This window comes from Talpa occidentalis, unplaced genomic scaffold, assembly GCF_014898055.3.
Source record: "Talpa occidentalis isolate TD23 unplaced genomic scaffold, MPIMG_talOcc4v2.1 talOcc4.15, whole genome shotgun sequence".
Classification (NCBI taxonomy): Eukaryota; Metazoa; Chordata; class Mammalia; order Eulipotyphla; family Talpidae; genus Talpa; species Talpa occidentalis.
The window spans coordinates 45,537,539-45,551,129 of NW_023601543.1; the positions used below are offsets into that span (position 1 = coordinate 45,537,539).

The 13,591-nt window shown below is 37.4% G+C and overlaps 1 protein-coding gene across 2 annotated transcripts in view; it reads right to left on the reverse strand.

The window, feature by feature from the left end:
* OGT (O-linked N-acetylglucosamine (GlcNAc) transferase) overlaps positions 1-13,591 on the reverse strand; it is a 44,688-nt gene that overhangs the window by 11,783 nt on the left and 19,314 nt on the right. For both annotated transcript variants that reach the window (XM_037512266.2, XM_037512265.2), the window contains exons 6-18: positions 12,893-12,972; positions 12,157-12,352; positions 11,751-11,891; positions 10,948-11,048; positions 10,648-10,801; positions 10,460-10,561; positions 9,809-9,988; positions 8,980-9,138; positions 8,735-8,824; positions 7,788-7,913; positions 7,208-7,378; positions 6,983-7,099; positions 6,722-6,892 (exon numbers count right to left, since the gene is read on the reverse strand). In XM_037512266.2, coding sequence (XP_037368163.1) covers positions 6,722-6,892; positions 6,983-7,099; positions 7,208-7,378; positions 7,788-7,913; positions 8,735-8,824; positions 8,980-9,138; positions 9,809-9,988; positions 10,460-10,561; positions 10,648-10,801; positions 10,948-11,048; positions 11,751-11,891; positions 12,157-12,352; positions 12,893-12,972 — 1,788 coding nt within the window. The remainder of the gene's footprint in view (positions 1-6,721; positions 6,893-6,982; positions 7,100-7,207; positions 7,379-7,787; positions 7,914-8,734; positions 8,825-8,979; positions 9,139-9,808; positions 9,989-10,459; positions 10,562-10,647; positions 10,802-10,947; positions 11,049-11,750; positions 11,892-12,156; positions 12,353-12,892; positions 12,973-13,591) is intronic.

Genomic DNA, 13,591 nt, shown 5'->3' on the forward strand with positions numbered 1-13,591 from the left:
ACGACCTAATGAAATTATCCACAGCCACTGCAGCACAAGTTCGATCCCTGGCCAGGGAGCTACCCACATGGTGCAGCAGACCTCTCTTGACTCACCCACTGCTCTCCTCAGCAGTGTATTTCAGTAGATCCACCTGTTCTGCTCCCCAGTGTCTCTGGTGAATCCTCTCACCTCCTGTACCTCTGACCTACACCCAGTTCTTGTATGCATAAATAAATAAATCTTTTTTAAAAAGACATCCTATATCCTAAGGAATGGGAGAAAATATTTACACATTCCATAACTGACAAGGGATTAATATCCAAGATATATTTCTAAAAATACAGAATTCAACAATAGAAAAACCACCCAATTAATAAATCAGCAGCAGATATGAAGAGACAATTCATCAATGATAATCAAGAGGCAAATACATATAGGGGGAAATATCCATCATTGTTTTTAATAAAGATGCAGGACAAAGGACCCCAACAAGCACTGGAGAGGATGTGGAAAAAGGGGGAACCCTAGTACTGGTACAGTCACTATGGCAAACAGTCTGGATTTACCTTAAAAAAACTAAAAATGAAAATAGCATTTAACCCAGCAATTCACTCTTGGGCATCTATGCAAAGAATGTGAAACCATCAACTCAAAAAAGTAAATGCTCTACAATGTTTATTGTAGCACCACTTATAATAGTTAGGACCCAGGAAACAATCTAAGTGCCCCCTGACAGATGATTGGATCAAGAAGATGTAGCAGGGCCTCCCTGGTGGCGCAGCCCTTGAGCGCTGGGTTGCGAAGATGCCCACAGCCTCTGCAGCGTCAGTTGGATCCCCAGCTGCTCCCCGGCCACCAGAGGAGGGTCCCAAATGGCGCACAGACCTCTCCTGCCGCCCGCTGCTCCCCTCAGCAGTGTACTTCGGTCCTTCTGCCTGCTCTGCTCCCCACTCTGGTAAATTCTCTCACCCCACCCCCGGTGCTTCTGACTGTACCCAGTGCTTGTATAAATAAATAAATTAAATAATCTTAAAAAAAAAGATGTAGCATATCCACACAATGGAATACTGTTCAGCCATAAGGAAAAGAAGAAATGCTGTCATTTACAGCAAAATTGAAGAAATTCATTTGTATTGATAGCAAAGCAATAAGGGCAAATACTGGACATTTACATGGCAGACAATTGGACAATGCATAATACTTAAAAACTAGCAGACATTAGTAAGTGATATGAAATTTCTGAGCTTAAGTAGAAGAGAGGGAGAAAATGTCAAGGGGATATAAAAAATGGTGGCAGAAGAAAGAAATTTTAAAAATAGATTATTTAAAGGAACAAGAGTTGGGCCTCCCTGGTGGCAAAGGGGTTAAGCACTGCACTCTGAAGCTATCCGCAGCCATTGCAGCATGAGTTCAATCCCCAGCCGGCCAGGGAGCTACCCATATGGCACAGCAGACCTCTCCTGTCTCGCCTGCTGCTCCCCTCAGCACTGTCATTCAGTCAGTCTGCCTGTTCTGTTCCCCACTCTGGTGAATCTCACCACCACCACCCTGCACCTCTGGCCTGTACCCCAGTTATTGTATGCATATATAAATCCTTTTAAAAGAGAGAGAGAAAGAAAGAAAAAGAGTTGGGGCTTCCCTAGTGGCACAGAGGTTAAAGTCTCAGTGCTGTCAAGCTATCACCAGCCACTGCAACAAGAGTTTAATCCCTGGCCAGGGAACTAATCCACATGGCACAGCAGACCTCGCATGTCTTGCCTGCTGCTCCCCTCAGCAGTTTATTTCAGTAGATCTGCCTGTTCTGCTCCCCATTCTGTCTCTGGTGAATCATCTCACCTCCCATACCTCTGGCCTACACCCCAGTTCTTGTATGCATAAATAAACAAAAATAAATCTTTAAAAAAAAAAGAACAAGAGTTGATTTCACCCTTTGGAAGGGTGTCACCCTTAACCTGATTCAGATGATTTATGACTGAGTGACCAGTATTGCTTATAATGGGTTCTCCCCAAGTGTGTTTGAATTTGCACTATCTGAAACACTAATTTCTTTGGGTCAGAGTATAAAAAGTAAAAAAAAAAAACAATACCTTCTATCAGCAGGCAACAGGGTCTTTCGGAGATTAAGAAAATAACAAAGGTTGAAGCAACAGAAGTCTTAAGAGAGAAACTGAAGTACCAAAAAAAAAAAAAAAAACCCAAGGAAACAGGTGTACTGAACTCAGTCTTAAAATAATTTGACTTTCAGGGCCTCCCCGGTGGCGCAGCAGTTGAGCGCTGGGTTGCGAAGCTGCCCGCAGCCTCTGCAGCGCCGGTTCGATCCCCGGCTGCTCCCCGGCCACCGGCGCAGGATCCCACATGGCGCGCAGACCTCTCCTGCCGCCCGCTGCTCCCCTCAGCAGTGTACTTCAGTCCTTCTGCCTGCTCTGCTCCCCGCTTTGGCTCTGGTGAATTCTCTCACCCTCCCGCGCTTCTGACTGTACCCAGTGCTTGTATAAACAAAACAAACAAACAAATAAATAAATAAAACATGCCTCTATTAAAAAAAAAAAATTGACTTTCACACTCTGATGGAATATGTACATTATCACTAGAGACATGTTAAAATAATGTTTTCCTGTTAGGAAAAACAGAACTACTACTAGTAATTTTGCAATATATAAATTCAGAAATCCATTTTCATTGTCCAAAAGCAGCTTAAACACATGGTTTCTAGAAAGAAATCATTTGTTGTCATTATCATTGTATAATTACAATTATAGTTTAATGATTTATTTTCTGACTAAATGTGCCATTCCTTATCACTAGATAACTTTCATTGGTTGGTACTTGTTACTTTTCTTAAGTTAAAAATAGGATCTTATAAAAATTAATACATTTAACTTTGCTAACAAATAGTCCCATAAAGTAGAAAAAGGACATCAACTTGCTGATTTCAGAATTATTCATTTTAAATATGCTATTTCTTTCTAAGCATCTCCCTGAGGATGGGTATAATTTCACTAAAATATCTTTTTTTTTTTTGTGGCACAAAGATAAAAATGTCTTAAACTACTTTGCACATCAAATTTCAGATGAGGCAGCATTTTCTTGAGATAATTTTCCAAATTTCTTTCTCGTTAAATGGTACAGGATATCTCTGACACAGGAAGATATTTTCGCATAACTGGGAAAACTTGTTGCTGTAATTAAATGTTACTTCATTTTGTTTTAACAGGAGCTCAAAAGTTATTGTATTAAAACTTCTTTGAAATGCTTCTGAGAACAAAAAAATGAAATTTAAAATTAGAATGATTTCCTTAACTTCTCCTGCTTTTGTTTTTTATTTGGTCTAAAACATAATTAAATGGGGGTCCCCGGTGATGCAGCGGTTGAGCGCTGGGTAGCGAAGCTGCCCGCAGCCTCTGCAGCGCCAGTTTGATCCCCGGCTGCTCCCCGGTCACCGGAGGAGGGTCCCACATGGCGCGCAGACCTCTCCTGCCACCCGCTACTCCCCACAGTGTACTTCAGTCCTTCTGCCTGCTCTGCTCCCCACTCTGGCTCTGGTGAATTCTCTCACCCTCCCACACTTCTGACTGTTACCCAGTGCTTGTATAAATAAATAAATCTTTTAAAAAAATTAAATGTTTGTAAATATTTTAATTTAATAGAACACTTTTGGTAAAATAATAGTAGTAACTGGGTAATATTATTTTCTACCTGTGACACAAGTATGGGAATGAAATTTTTAGAATAGTACAAGTCATTCTAATTATAAAGTTCATTCATTCACTTGTACCATATTTTTTGTGTTGTAGTCATTTATCCTTAGTGTATTTTTCCAACTAAAGGGATTTTTAAATGAAAAAATAAATAATATAGAAAGTCAAATAATTTTAAGACTGAGTTCAGTACACCTGTTTCCTTGTTTTTATTTTTTTATTTTCTCATGTTTAATGTGAAAACGATCTTGTGAAGTTTATATACCTTCACATTAGGCATTAGTTAATATCAATTTTAATGGCTATGTTACATCATAAAAATATGAGAATTGGTAGTACATTGGATGCTTTTGAAAACTGCTGTAATACAGAAATAATGTGAATTGAAATAAATATTACTGAGGAGGTAGGGATTGCTCTTAAATGACTGGATGGCAAACTTCACATGCTAGCAAGATAAAAAGAAAAATTGCTAAATCTTTTTTCCCCTGAATAAAAATAATGAGTTTTAAATGATAAATTCACAGTATCCAAGATACATTAAATTAAAATATTTACAAACATTTAATTTTTTAATTTTTTTATTTAATTTTTTTATTAAATGTTTGTAAATATTTTAATTTAATGTATCTTGGATACTGTGAATTTATCATTTAAAACTCATTATTTTTATTCAGGGGAAGAAAAGATTTAGCAATTTTTCTTTTTATCTTGCTAGCATGTGAAGTTTGCCATCCAGTCATTTAAGAGCAATCCCTACCTCCTCAGTAATATTTATTTCAATTCACATTATTTCTGTATTACAGCAGTTTTCAAAAGCATCCAATGTACTACCAATTCTCATATTTTTATGATGTAACATAGCCATTAAAATTGATATTAACTAATAATGCCTAATGTGAAGGTATATAAACTTCACAAGATCGTTTTCACATTAAACATGAGAAAATAAAAAAATAAAAACAAGGAAACAGGTGTACTGAACTCAGTCTTAAAATTATTTGACTTTCTATATTATTTATTTTTTCATTTAAAAATCCCTTTTGTTGGAAAAATACACTAAGGATAAATGACTACAACACAAAAAATATGGTACAAGTGAATGAATGAACTTTATAATTAGAATGACTTGTACTATTCTAAAAATTTCATTCCCATACTTGTGTCACAGGTAGAAAATAATATTACCAGTTACTACTATTATTTTACCAAAAGTGTTCTATTAAGTCCTATTTAAAATGTCATCTTTATTATCCTTGAAAAGTTCTGTCCACAGTTGTCTTTAAAAAAAAAAAAAGATGCAAAAAACCAGTATTATAAGTCATGTCAAAGTACTATTAGAAAATATTCATGATATCTTAAAAGTAGTAAAAAAACTACAGCATTATTTTAAAGGGGGATAGGAGGGGACTGCTCTGTGAAACTCACTCTAGCCAGAGTTCTCTTGAAATACCCTATTAATCCAACCTCAAGATTTTGCTCACTCTTGATGATGGAAATGTCTTTTCTAAGTGATATTCACTTTCAAAGTTAAACTTAAATTACCCCTCCAAATGGTCTCTACTAAAATGCTCTCTCCCTCACATTAATCATCACTAGTTTTGAGCTTCTGTGTATAGTGTATACATTCTAGTCTTTTCTTACAATCCCCACACATCTGAGTATTGTCTACATTGTTATATAATTATTGCAGGTATGCAGGGACATTTCATATATACAGGCATTATGTTCTACACTCAAAATTCTCTGTCCCCATGCATTTCAAGAACTATACTGGCTTCCCCTAAGTCAAGCACATCTGCCCTACCATTTTAAATGTCAGGTGCAAATTTCTCCCTACTACCTGAAACACAGACTGTTCCTATGTGGTATGATTTGGTAGGTTATTTTGGGGGACTACAAATGCTTAATGCTTTTAGCACATCAATTAATAATAATAGCATTCCCAGACCTCAAAAATAATCCACCAACTCATACCACATAGGAACATTCTACTTTCAGAGGGCAGGTAAGATCTGTAACTAGAGAGGGGAAACAGACAACTGTCTAAAACACATTGAGAGCAATTTAATTTCTTTACCTGAATAGGAGGAGACAGCCTGGGAGAGCAGAGTTCATTTTGACCTCCCTTGGTATAAACTATCATACCATTAACACTTAACTTCTAAGGGGTCAGAAATCCCTGTCTTATAATTTTTTTTTAAATTTATTTATACATACAAGAGCTGGGGTACAGGCCAGAGGTACAGGGGGTGAGAGGATTCACCAGAGACAGAGTGGGGTACAGAACAGACAGACTGACTGAAATACACTGCTGAGGGGAGCAGTGGGCAAGACAGGAGAGGTCTGCTGCACCATGTGGGTTACTCCCTGGCCAGCCGGGGATCAAACTCGTGCTGCAGAGGCTGCAGATTACTTCATCGTGCAGTGCTTAACCCCTTGCGCCACCAGGGAGGGCCCTCTTACAATTTCTTGACAGAGTTCTATATTCACTTATTCCAAGTATATAATATATCCAAGTGAATATATACATTACTGTAGCTAAGAAATCCCAGAGTAATTTAGTTCAGTGAAGACTACAAACCCATTATAATGTATTGTGGCTTGACATAAAGATGTATCCTAAATACAAAACAGAAAAAGACAGGAACCAATGAAGCAAGGAAAGGAGGGAGGAGGAGGAGGGATAAGGACTGGAATTCCTAGAGGTGTTTGAAACTGAGATTCTTAAAGATGAGTAAAACTTAACTAGGAAAAGGATTTGAATTACACAGGAAGAAACTGTATGACACATATAATGTACCACTGACAAGAGTAAAGCAACAAACAGGGAATAATATTATAAACAAAGTAGAATCTCATAAACTACTGATTGAAGCCAGGAGACTTTTATAATAGACAAACCTTAGATTTAAGATGCAAATTTCCACTAAACAGGTCTTCATCTATAAAATGGGGAGAATGATGCTTACCTCCTAGAGTTATTAGGAGATAAATGCATGCTTAGTGGTACATACTATGGCTTACTATTCTCTTCTCACCTGGGTAGTTGCCAGTCCATTGCTAATACTGAATCCATTAATTGTTATCTGAATTTGTCCTCTGTTAATCATCTCAATAATTGCTTCTGCAATAGTATTCATAGGAATGACAGGCATATTAAGAGCAGTATTACTACTGTCTGCATTGTCTCCTCCATCAGGACATTTCATCTGAGGAAAAAAAGATACAAAATGCACCATTAGGGATAGATTCCAAATGCAAATAATTTTATTTCAATCGCAATATTGACAGAATCTGACCTTGACAATTTTCACATCTGGTAGACTATCAAGAAATGCTTTGAGGTCGATGCCATTCAGAACAATTCGATTGTCATAAATATGCCCATTGGATTTAAAATCGATGACTGCTTTTTTCTAATGGAAAAAATTTTCAGACATGTCTTTTAGTAGGCATAGGAACAATAGCAAAAAAAATTTTCTACAGTTCTTTGTAATTCCCCATAGCACTGTTTTTATACCTACCTTCAGGTGAGGGAACATATTAGCATGATCACCAATAAAGAAAGTATGAGGCATATAAGCCAGTTTCTCAGAATATTGTTCAGCAACCTCAGCTGGTGAAGTTTCCTGATCAGTAATGATATAATCCATGAAAAGTGCACCACTAGTCCCAGGGTATCCCAGCCACATTGCCTTAAAAAAAAAAAAAAACTAATTAACAACCTTCATCCAAAGGTTCCAAAACTAAGTAAGTGAACAAAAAAGGAGGCGCAACGTCTGTAGCCAAGAGCAATCAAGTACTATTTTACAATCACTTTCTAAGTGCTTAAGTGCTTTACCAGTTTACAGACAGAACAACTGTTTATACCCAACTATGAATACATGTCTCCATATACATGCAGGCAACTGTGTTCCACACTCAAAATTCTTAACCCCACACATTTCAAAAACTACACTTTTTTCCCTTAAGTCAAGCACGTCTGTACTATTATTTTAAATGCCAGGTAACCAGATGAGAAAAAAAAATCTTTTATATCAAAAATATCTATCAAAATTTTTTAAAGCCCAATACACTCTGAGCAATTATCATTAATTCTTTTACCTGAATAGGAGCTGGCCTGAGAGCAAAGAGTTCATTTCGCGCACCCTTGGTATAACCATTCATATTTACAAGTATATGTATTCCATCCTGATGGATGCGATCAGCTGCTTTTCCATTGCATGGGATCTATGAATAAAAACTTTAAGAACTCACTATGTATAACTTTAGACTAATTCAGTTAGTTTTAATAGCATTAAACAGAATTCAGATTCCAAATTCCCATTAAAATGGGCCGAAAGAATTTCTAAATCTTAAATTTATCATAAAACTTGTATGCTCCTAGAGGAAATAGCAATACAATAAGTTTAGAAATAAAGATAACCAATAAGCAAAGGCCCATAAATCAGATGCACCAAATTTCATCTACTTTCTATTTATTTTTCTAAGCCATCACTTTGTTCAACTCATTCAGGTAATACCAAATATATACTGGTTCAAGCTCTAGAAGTTTTACGGCCAAACACAAATATTCATTTACAACCTAAGCAAAACCCCGTGTTTTACAGGGGTTTTATTTTTTTTTAAAGATTTATTTATTTACACACACAAGAACTGGGGTACAGGCCAGGTGTGGGAGGTGAGAGAATTCACCAGAGACAGAATGGGGAACAGAACAGGAAGACTGACTGAAATACACTGCTGAGGGGAGCAGTGGGCAAGTCAGGAGAGGTCTACTGCACCATGTGGGTAGCTCCCTGGCCGGGGATCAAACTCATGCTGCTGTGGCTGTGCACAGCTTCATAGGTTGCGTCTTAACCCCTTGTGCCACCAGGGAGGCCCTTGCATGGGTTTTAAATGTAAATGACCAAGGAAGTACGATCAACGCAACTGCCAATATGTAGTAGCTAGTGTTCAGTAATGGTCGTGAAAACTACAAGCTATAAGCCAACAGTTTTGTTCTCTATTTGCTCAAAATTAAAAGTCGGACATTTGATAGTTTCACCTACCTGAGAAAGATCAATGAAATGATTGGCTTCTGCCATTACCTTCACGCGGAAGTTTGTTCCATCATCTGGGCTCAGGGCATAACAGAATACCTGAAAGGTAGCACATAGAATATTAATATTTAATAAACTTGGCTAAAATCTTTCCAAAAGACACTAAACTTAACACCTAATGATGATAGTAAAGTCACTACTGTGGATTTGTTTGTTTATAACAAAAATAGTGAGTCTAGAAACTCCATTCTTACCTCAAATTTATCGGGATTGTGCATGCCTGGAATAGACTGCATGAGGTGAGAAGTAGGATGATTTCCAAAGTCAGAACTCACATATCCTACACGCAATCGACCATCACTGAGCTTCAAGTCTTTTGGGTGTTCATATGGTGGTTTATGAAGAACATTAATCTACCAATGGAATGCAGTGCTCATTAGTAACATTAAGTCAATAAATAAATTTTCATCCAGGAAAACTGACTAAAAACACAACACCAAACCTGTACTTCACACCTATTGGGAATGGTTTGCCCAGAATACTTCATTTAATTCATATGTCAGTTCAACAAAACCTTAGCAGTTTATATGCTTCATATTTTGACTTGTTCCTGAGTTCTATGAAAAGCCTGAGCAAATAAAAAATTTGTACAAAAATTTGTAGGAAGGACACAGTGTGGACAGAGCATGACAACCCTGCATTACATAAATTCTTAATGCTTTACATGTAGCACTCCAATCTACTCTGCCCAGCAAATTCCCACCTAATTCTCTAATCAGTACTCTAATTCACAAAGGTGAGTATAAAACACCAAATGCTCTATTATACCATGTGATGATTTTCAAACTAAAGGATAACATGATCAGTGTTTCAGTTTAGGCTTCCATTTCATTGGATGGAGGGGGTTATGATCAAGATCAAGCTACAACACAACAGAAAAAGCCCCTGGAGTGGCTTATAAAGTTTCATTTCTCAACATGGGTGTTGTTCGCCTCGTGATTATTCATTAAGCTACACATTTGATTCATGTCATTTTCTGTATCTGGGTTTTACAACAAAAAGGATAGAACAGAACAATCGCACCTTATCCAAGCAAAGGTTCCCATGCCTCTCAGCAATCGCTTTCCTGAAGCCATGAGAAAGAGGGTATAGCATACTATGATGCGGATGCACAGAAGGCAGTCTATTCTTCTCTAACTGGTCAGCCACAATACTGACCAACTTCTTCATTCGTTCATCATAGTCTGTCCAATCACAGACAATCTAGAGGCAGCAAAAAGTTGTTATTATTCATAAAATCTTATTCCAGGATTTAACATTCTGTGTCGCTAATCAAAAATAATGTCAGATAGGGGCCTCCCTGGTGGTGTAGGGGTTAAGTCTCAACGCTATCACCTCTACAGCCTGAGTTCAATCCCTAGCCAAGGAGCTAACCCACATAAGGTGCAGCAGACCTCTCCTGTCTCACCCGCTGCTCCCCTCAGCAGTGTATTCCAGTAGATCTCCCTGTTCTGCTCCCCACTGTCTCTGGTGAAGCCTCTCAGCACCCCACCCCCATACCTCTGACCTATACCTCAGTTCATCTATGCATAAATAAATAAAATCTTTAAAAATTAAATAAAATGTCAGATAATTATTAGAAATAACTGTCCCTAATCAGGCTTAGATTAATAAGGCACATAACAAATTAAAAAGTGATGACTGAAAGCCAATCACTGGCCTGTTAATCTTTACCTGTAGGCAATGTGCCAAGTTACAATAAGCATCAGGAAAGTCAGGTTTAAGTTTCAGAGCAGTGCGGTAAGAAGCTATTGCTTCTGGAATATTCCCTGAATCCTAAAAATAAATAAAATGGGATGGTAAAAGTTTCCTAAAATTAAACATTAGGTGCTAAGATTCACACATTATAAAAACAGCAGTACCTTATGAATAGAAGCCAGATTGCTGTGGGCATCTGCAAATGCAGGGTTAATCTGAATGGCACGAGTATAACACTGCAAGGCTCCCTGAACATCCTGCATCTCCTTTAGAGTGTTTCCCATATTAGAGTAGGCATCAGCAAAAGTAGGACTGATTCTGAAAAGATGGGACAATTTTTTTTTTTATCTAGCACAAAAACCTTTAATCCCCTGTAATGTGAATTTAGAATGTTATCATTTCAGCATATGCCAAATATTTTAAAAACTTGAAAAGAAAAAAAAATAAGGCTACAAGTCTCTTACCGAATAGCCTCCTTATAATGCATCAGAGCTTCCTGCAGTTTTCCCTGCTGCTGCAGTACACTTGCTAAATTTGAGTGGGCAGCAGCAAACTCTGGGAAGACCTATAGAGTCAAGATGACAGCTGAGGTTTAAAAAAAAGCTGCAGAAACAGCAGTAGTTAACTTATCAGAACTTTGTTCACATACCTTTATGTTCCTATACTTCTCTCTACTGTCTCCACATCTACTCATTCTTCAAAGCTCAAATGCTGCCTCTTCCTTTATTTTACACTTCACATTTCTAAACACGAGGTAGACCACTCCAGCACTACTGAAACCTCTCTTTTAATTTCCTACCACACCTGCCAACCACCATTACAGTCATCAGACACTGATATTAAAATACAGGCTAGAAGCTCTGGCTAGCTGCCACTGCCCATCATCAAAAGGGTGTCATAGCAGTTTCTACTGAATGTATAGCACTATTCACACCATTGTAAAGTCGAAAAATCTTAAGTCAAATAAGTTTAACATGGGGACTATTGTACTTATTGGTAACTTCTCTTGAATAGTAGCTTGTTTGTGCAGATCTTACTGCATGTTTGTGCAGATCTTATCTACCCATAAAATTATCTCTAAATTTAGGGATTTTCTTGATTGCCGCATAGGACCTCATACCCATACCTTAGGTACTCAATTACTGGTTCAAAGAATGAGGCAACCACAATCTGTTTTTACAAAAGAGGTGGATGACATGGCAAACTTAACTGTCTGCCCTCTAAAACCACACAGACAAAACAACCAGCCACACCACCCTCAACATACTTCTAATGCTTTACGATACAAACGAACTGCCTCTTCAATGTTTCCCTGTTCTCGTTTGATATTGGCTAGGTTATTCAGAGAGTCGGCATGGGTAGGACACAGCCGGAGAGCTGTATTATAACAATCTTCTGCTTCAGCAACCTAAAAAAACAAAAGAAACCATTCAAAACCTATATGTAGGAATTAAAGAGCTACCACTCATAGAATTGTTAGAATTGTTTTCTAACAATTGCTTAGTTACGTCTAATGACTGATAATACTACAGGTATTATTGCTATTCTTCCTCTCAACCAAAACTCCAAAGAAAGTAAAATAATTTACCAACTCAATACTTAATAGCAATAGGCGCAATGGACTTTTTTAATCCTATCAGGTAACAAAGAAATAGACTGAAAAAAATCCTTACGCTGCCCTTCTCTTTCAGAGCATTGGCTAGGTTGCAGTAAGCATCAGGGAAATGTGGTTGAAGTTCAATAGCTCGCCTGTAGGTGTCTATTGCCAGATCTATCAGGCCTTGCTCATAGTATACACAAGCCAGATTGCCGTGTACCACCGCATGATTTGGACTCAAGCTTAGGGCACGGAGGTAAGCTGCCACAGCTCTGTAAAGGAAAAAAACATACACACATACAACTTTTAATGGATGCTTTGTTATAATTAATTTAGGATATACTATACGAAGGTATATTAGTTTTAACTGCAATTAGTTACAACTGATTCATTCTCTACTGTACTTAACTTCAAACGAAAATTGCACCTTTCTAAAATCTATTTTAACACTGAAAAAAATTTCTATTCTCAAATACTTTCCTTTGATAAAAACAAAATAAGTAAAAGTCTTAATTTACTAAGTTTCATAACCAGATCAAGGGAATAATTTAATCTGAAATATAACCATTTCAACAGTTTTACAGTAAATGAAATTTCAACTAAACTTCTAGTGAGGAGGACAATAGCTTTGTGGAAAGTCATCAACAAAAAGTGAGTCAACAATACCTATAAATACCTATATAAAAAAGAAAAGTAACAGCACACACAATCAGGGAATAGTCAACATACTAGAAAAGGAAAATGTATTTAAAGGGGACCATTATCATAATTTCAACCCAAACTCTCAAATTTCAAATTTAACATTCTCTTACCTGTCAAAAATCCGTGCCTCTTTCAAGACATTTCCTAAATTGATATAAGCATCCAGAAAATTGGGGTCAAGGGTGACAGCCTAAAAATCATAAGATAGTTATTTTAGAGCAAGTTAATATTTTGCCAGATTTACTTTTTACACAATTATAATTCTTTACACAATGTTAAACCTCCATTTATTTTCTAGTATAATTATATCTCATTTCTTTCATTTCTAAAACCCAATTATTTGTTTAGCACCTGGCTCATTATCCACAAAGCTCAGCATTATCAAAATAATTTCCACTGTAGGGCCTCCCTGGTGGCGCAAGGGGTTAAGATGCAACCTATGAAGCTATCCACAGCCACTGAAGCACGAGTTCAATACCCGGCCAGGGAGCAACCCACATGGTGCAGCAGACCTCTCCTGACTCGCCCACTGCTCCCCTCAGCAGTGTATTTCAGTCGATCTGCCTGTTCTGCTCCCCGCTCTGTCTCTGGTGAATCCTCTCACCTCCCACACCTCTGGCCTGTACCCCAGTTCTTGTATGCATAAATAATCTTAAAAAAGAAAAAAACTTCCACTGTAATATAAGACCAAAATGTGTCCTAAAGGGAAAATGTTTTAATTGAGTCAGCTCCAAAGGCTTTATTGAGCAGAGTACTTCTAATGGTTTGGCACTATTTTATTCACTATTAATTAGCCTAACTCTTCTAAA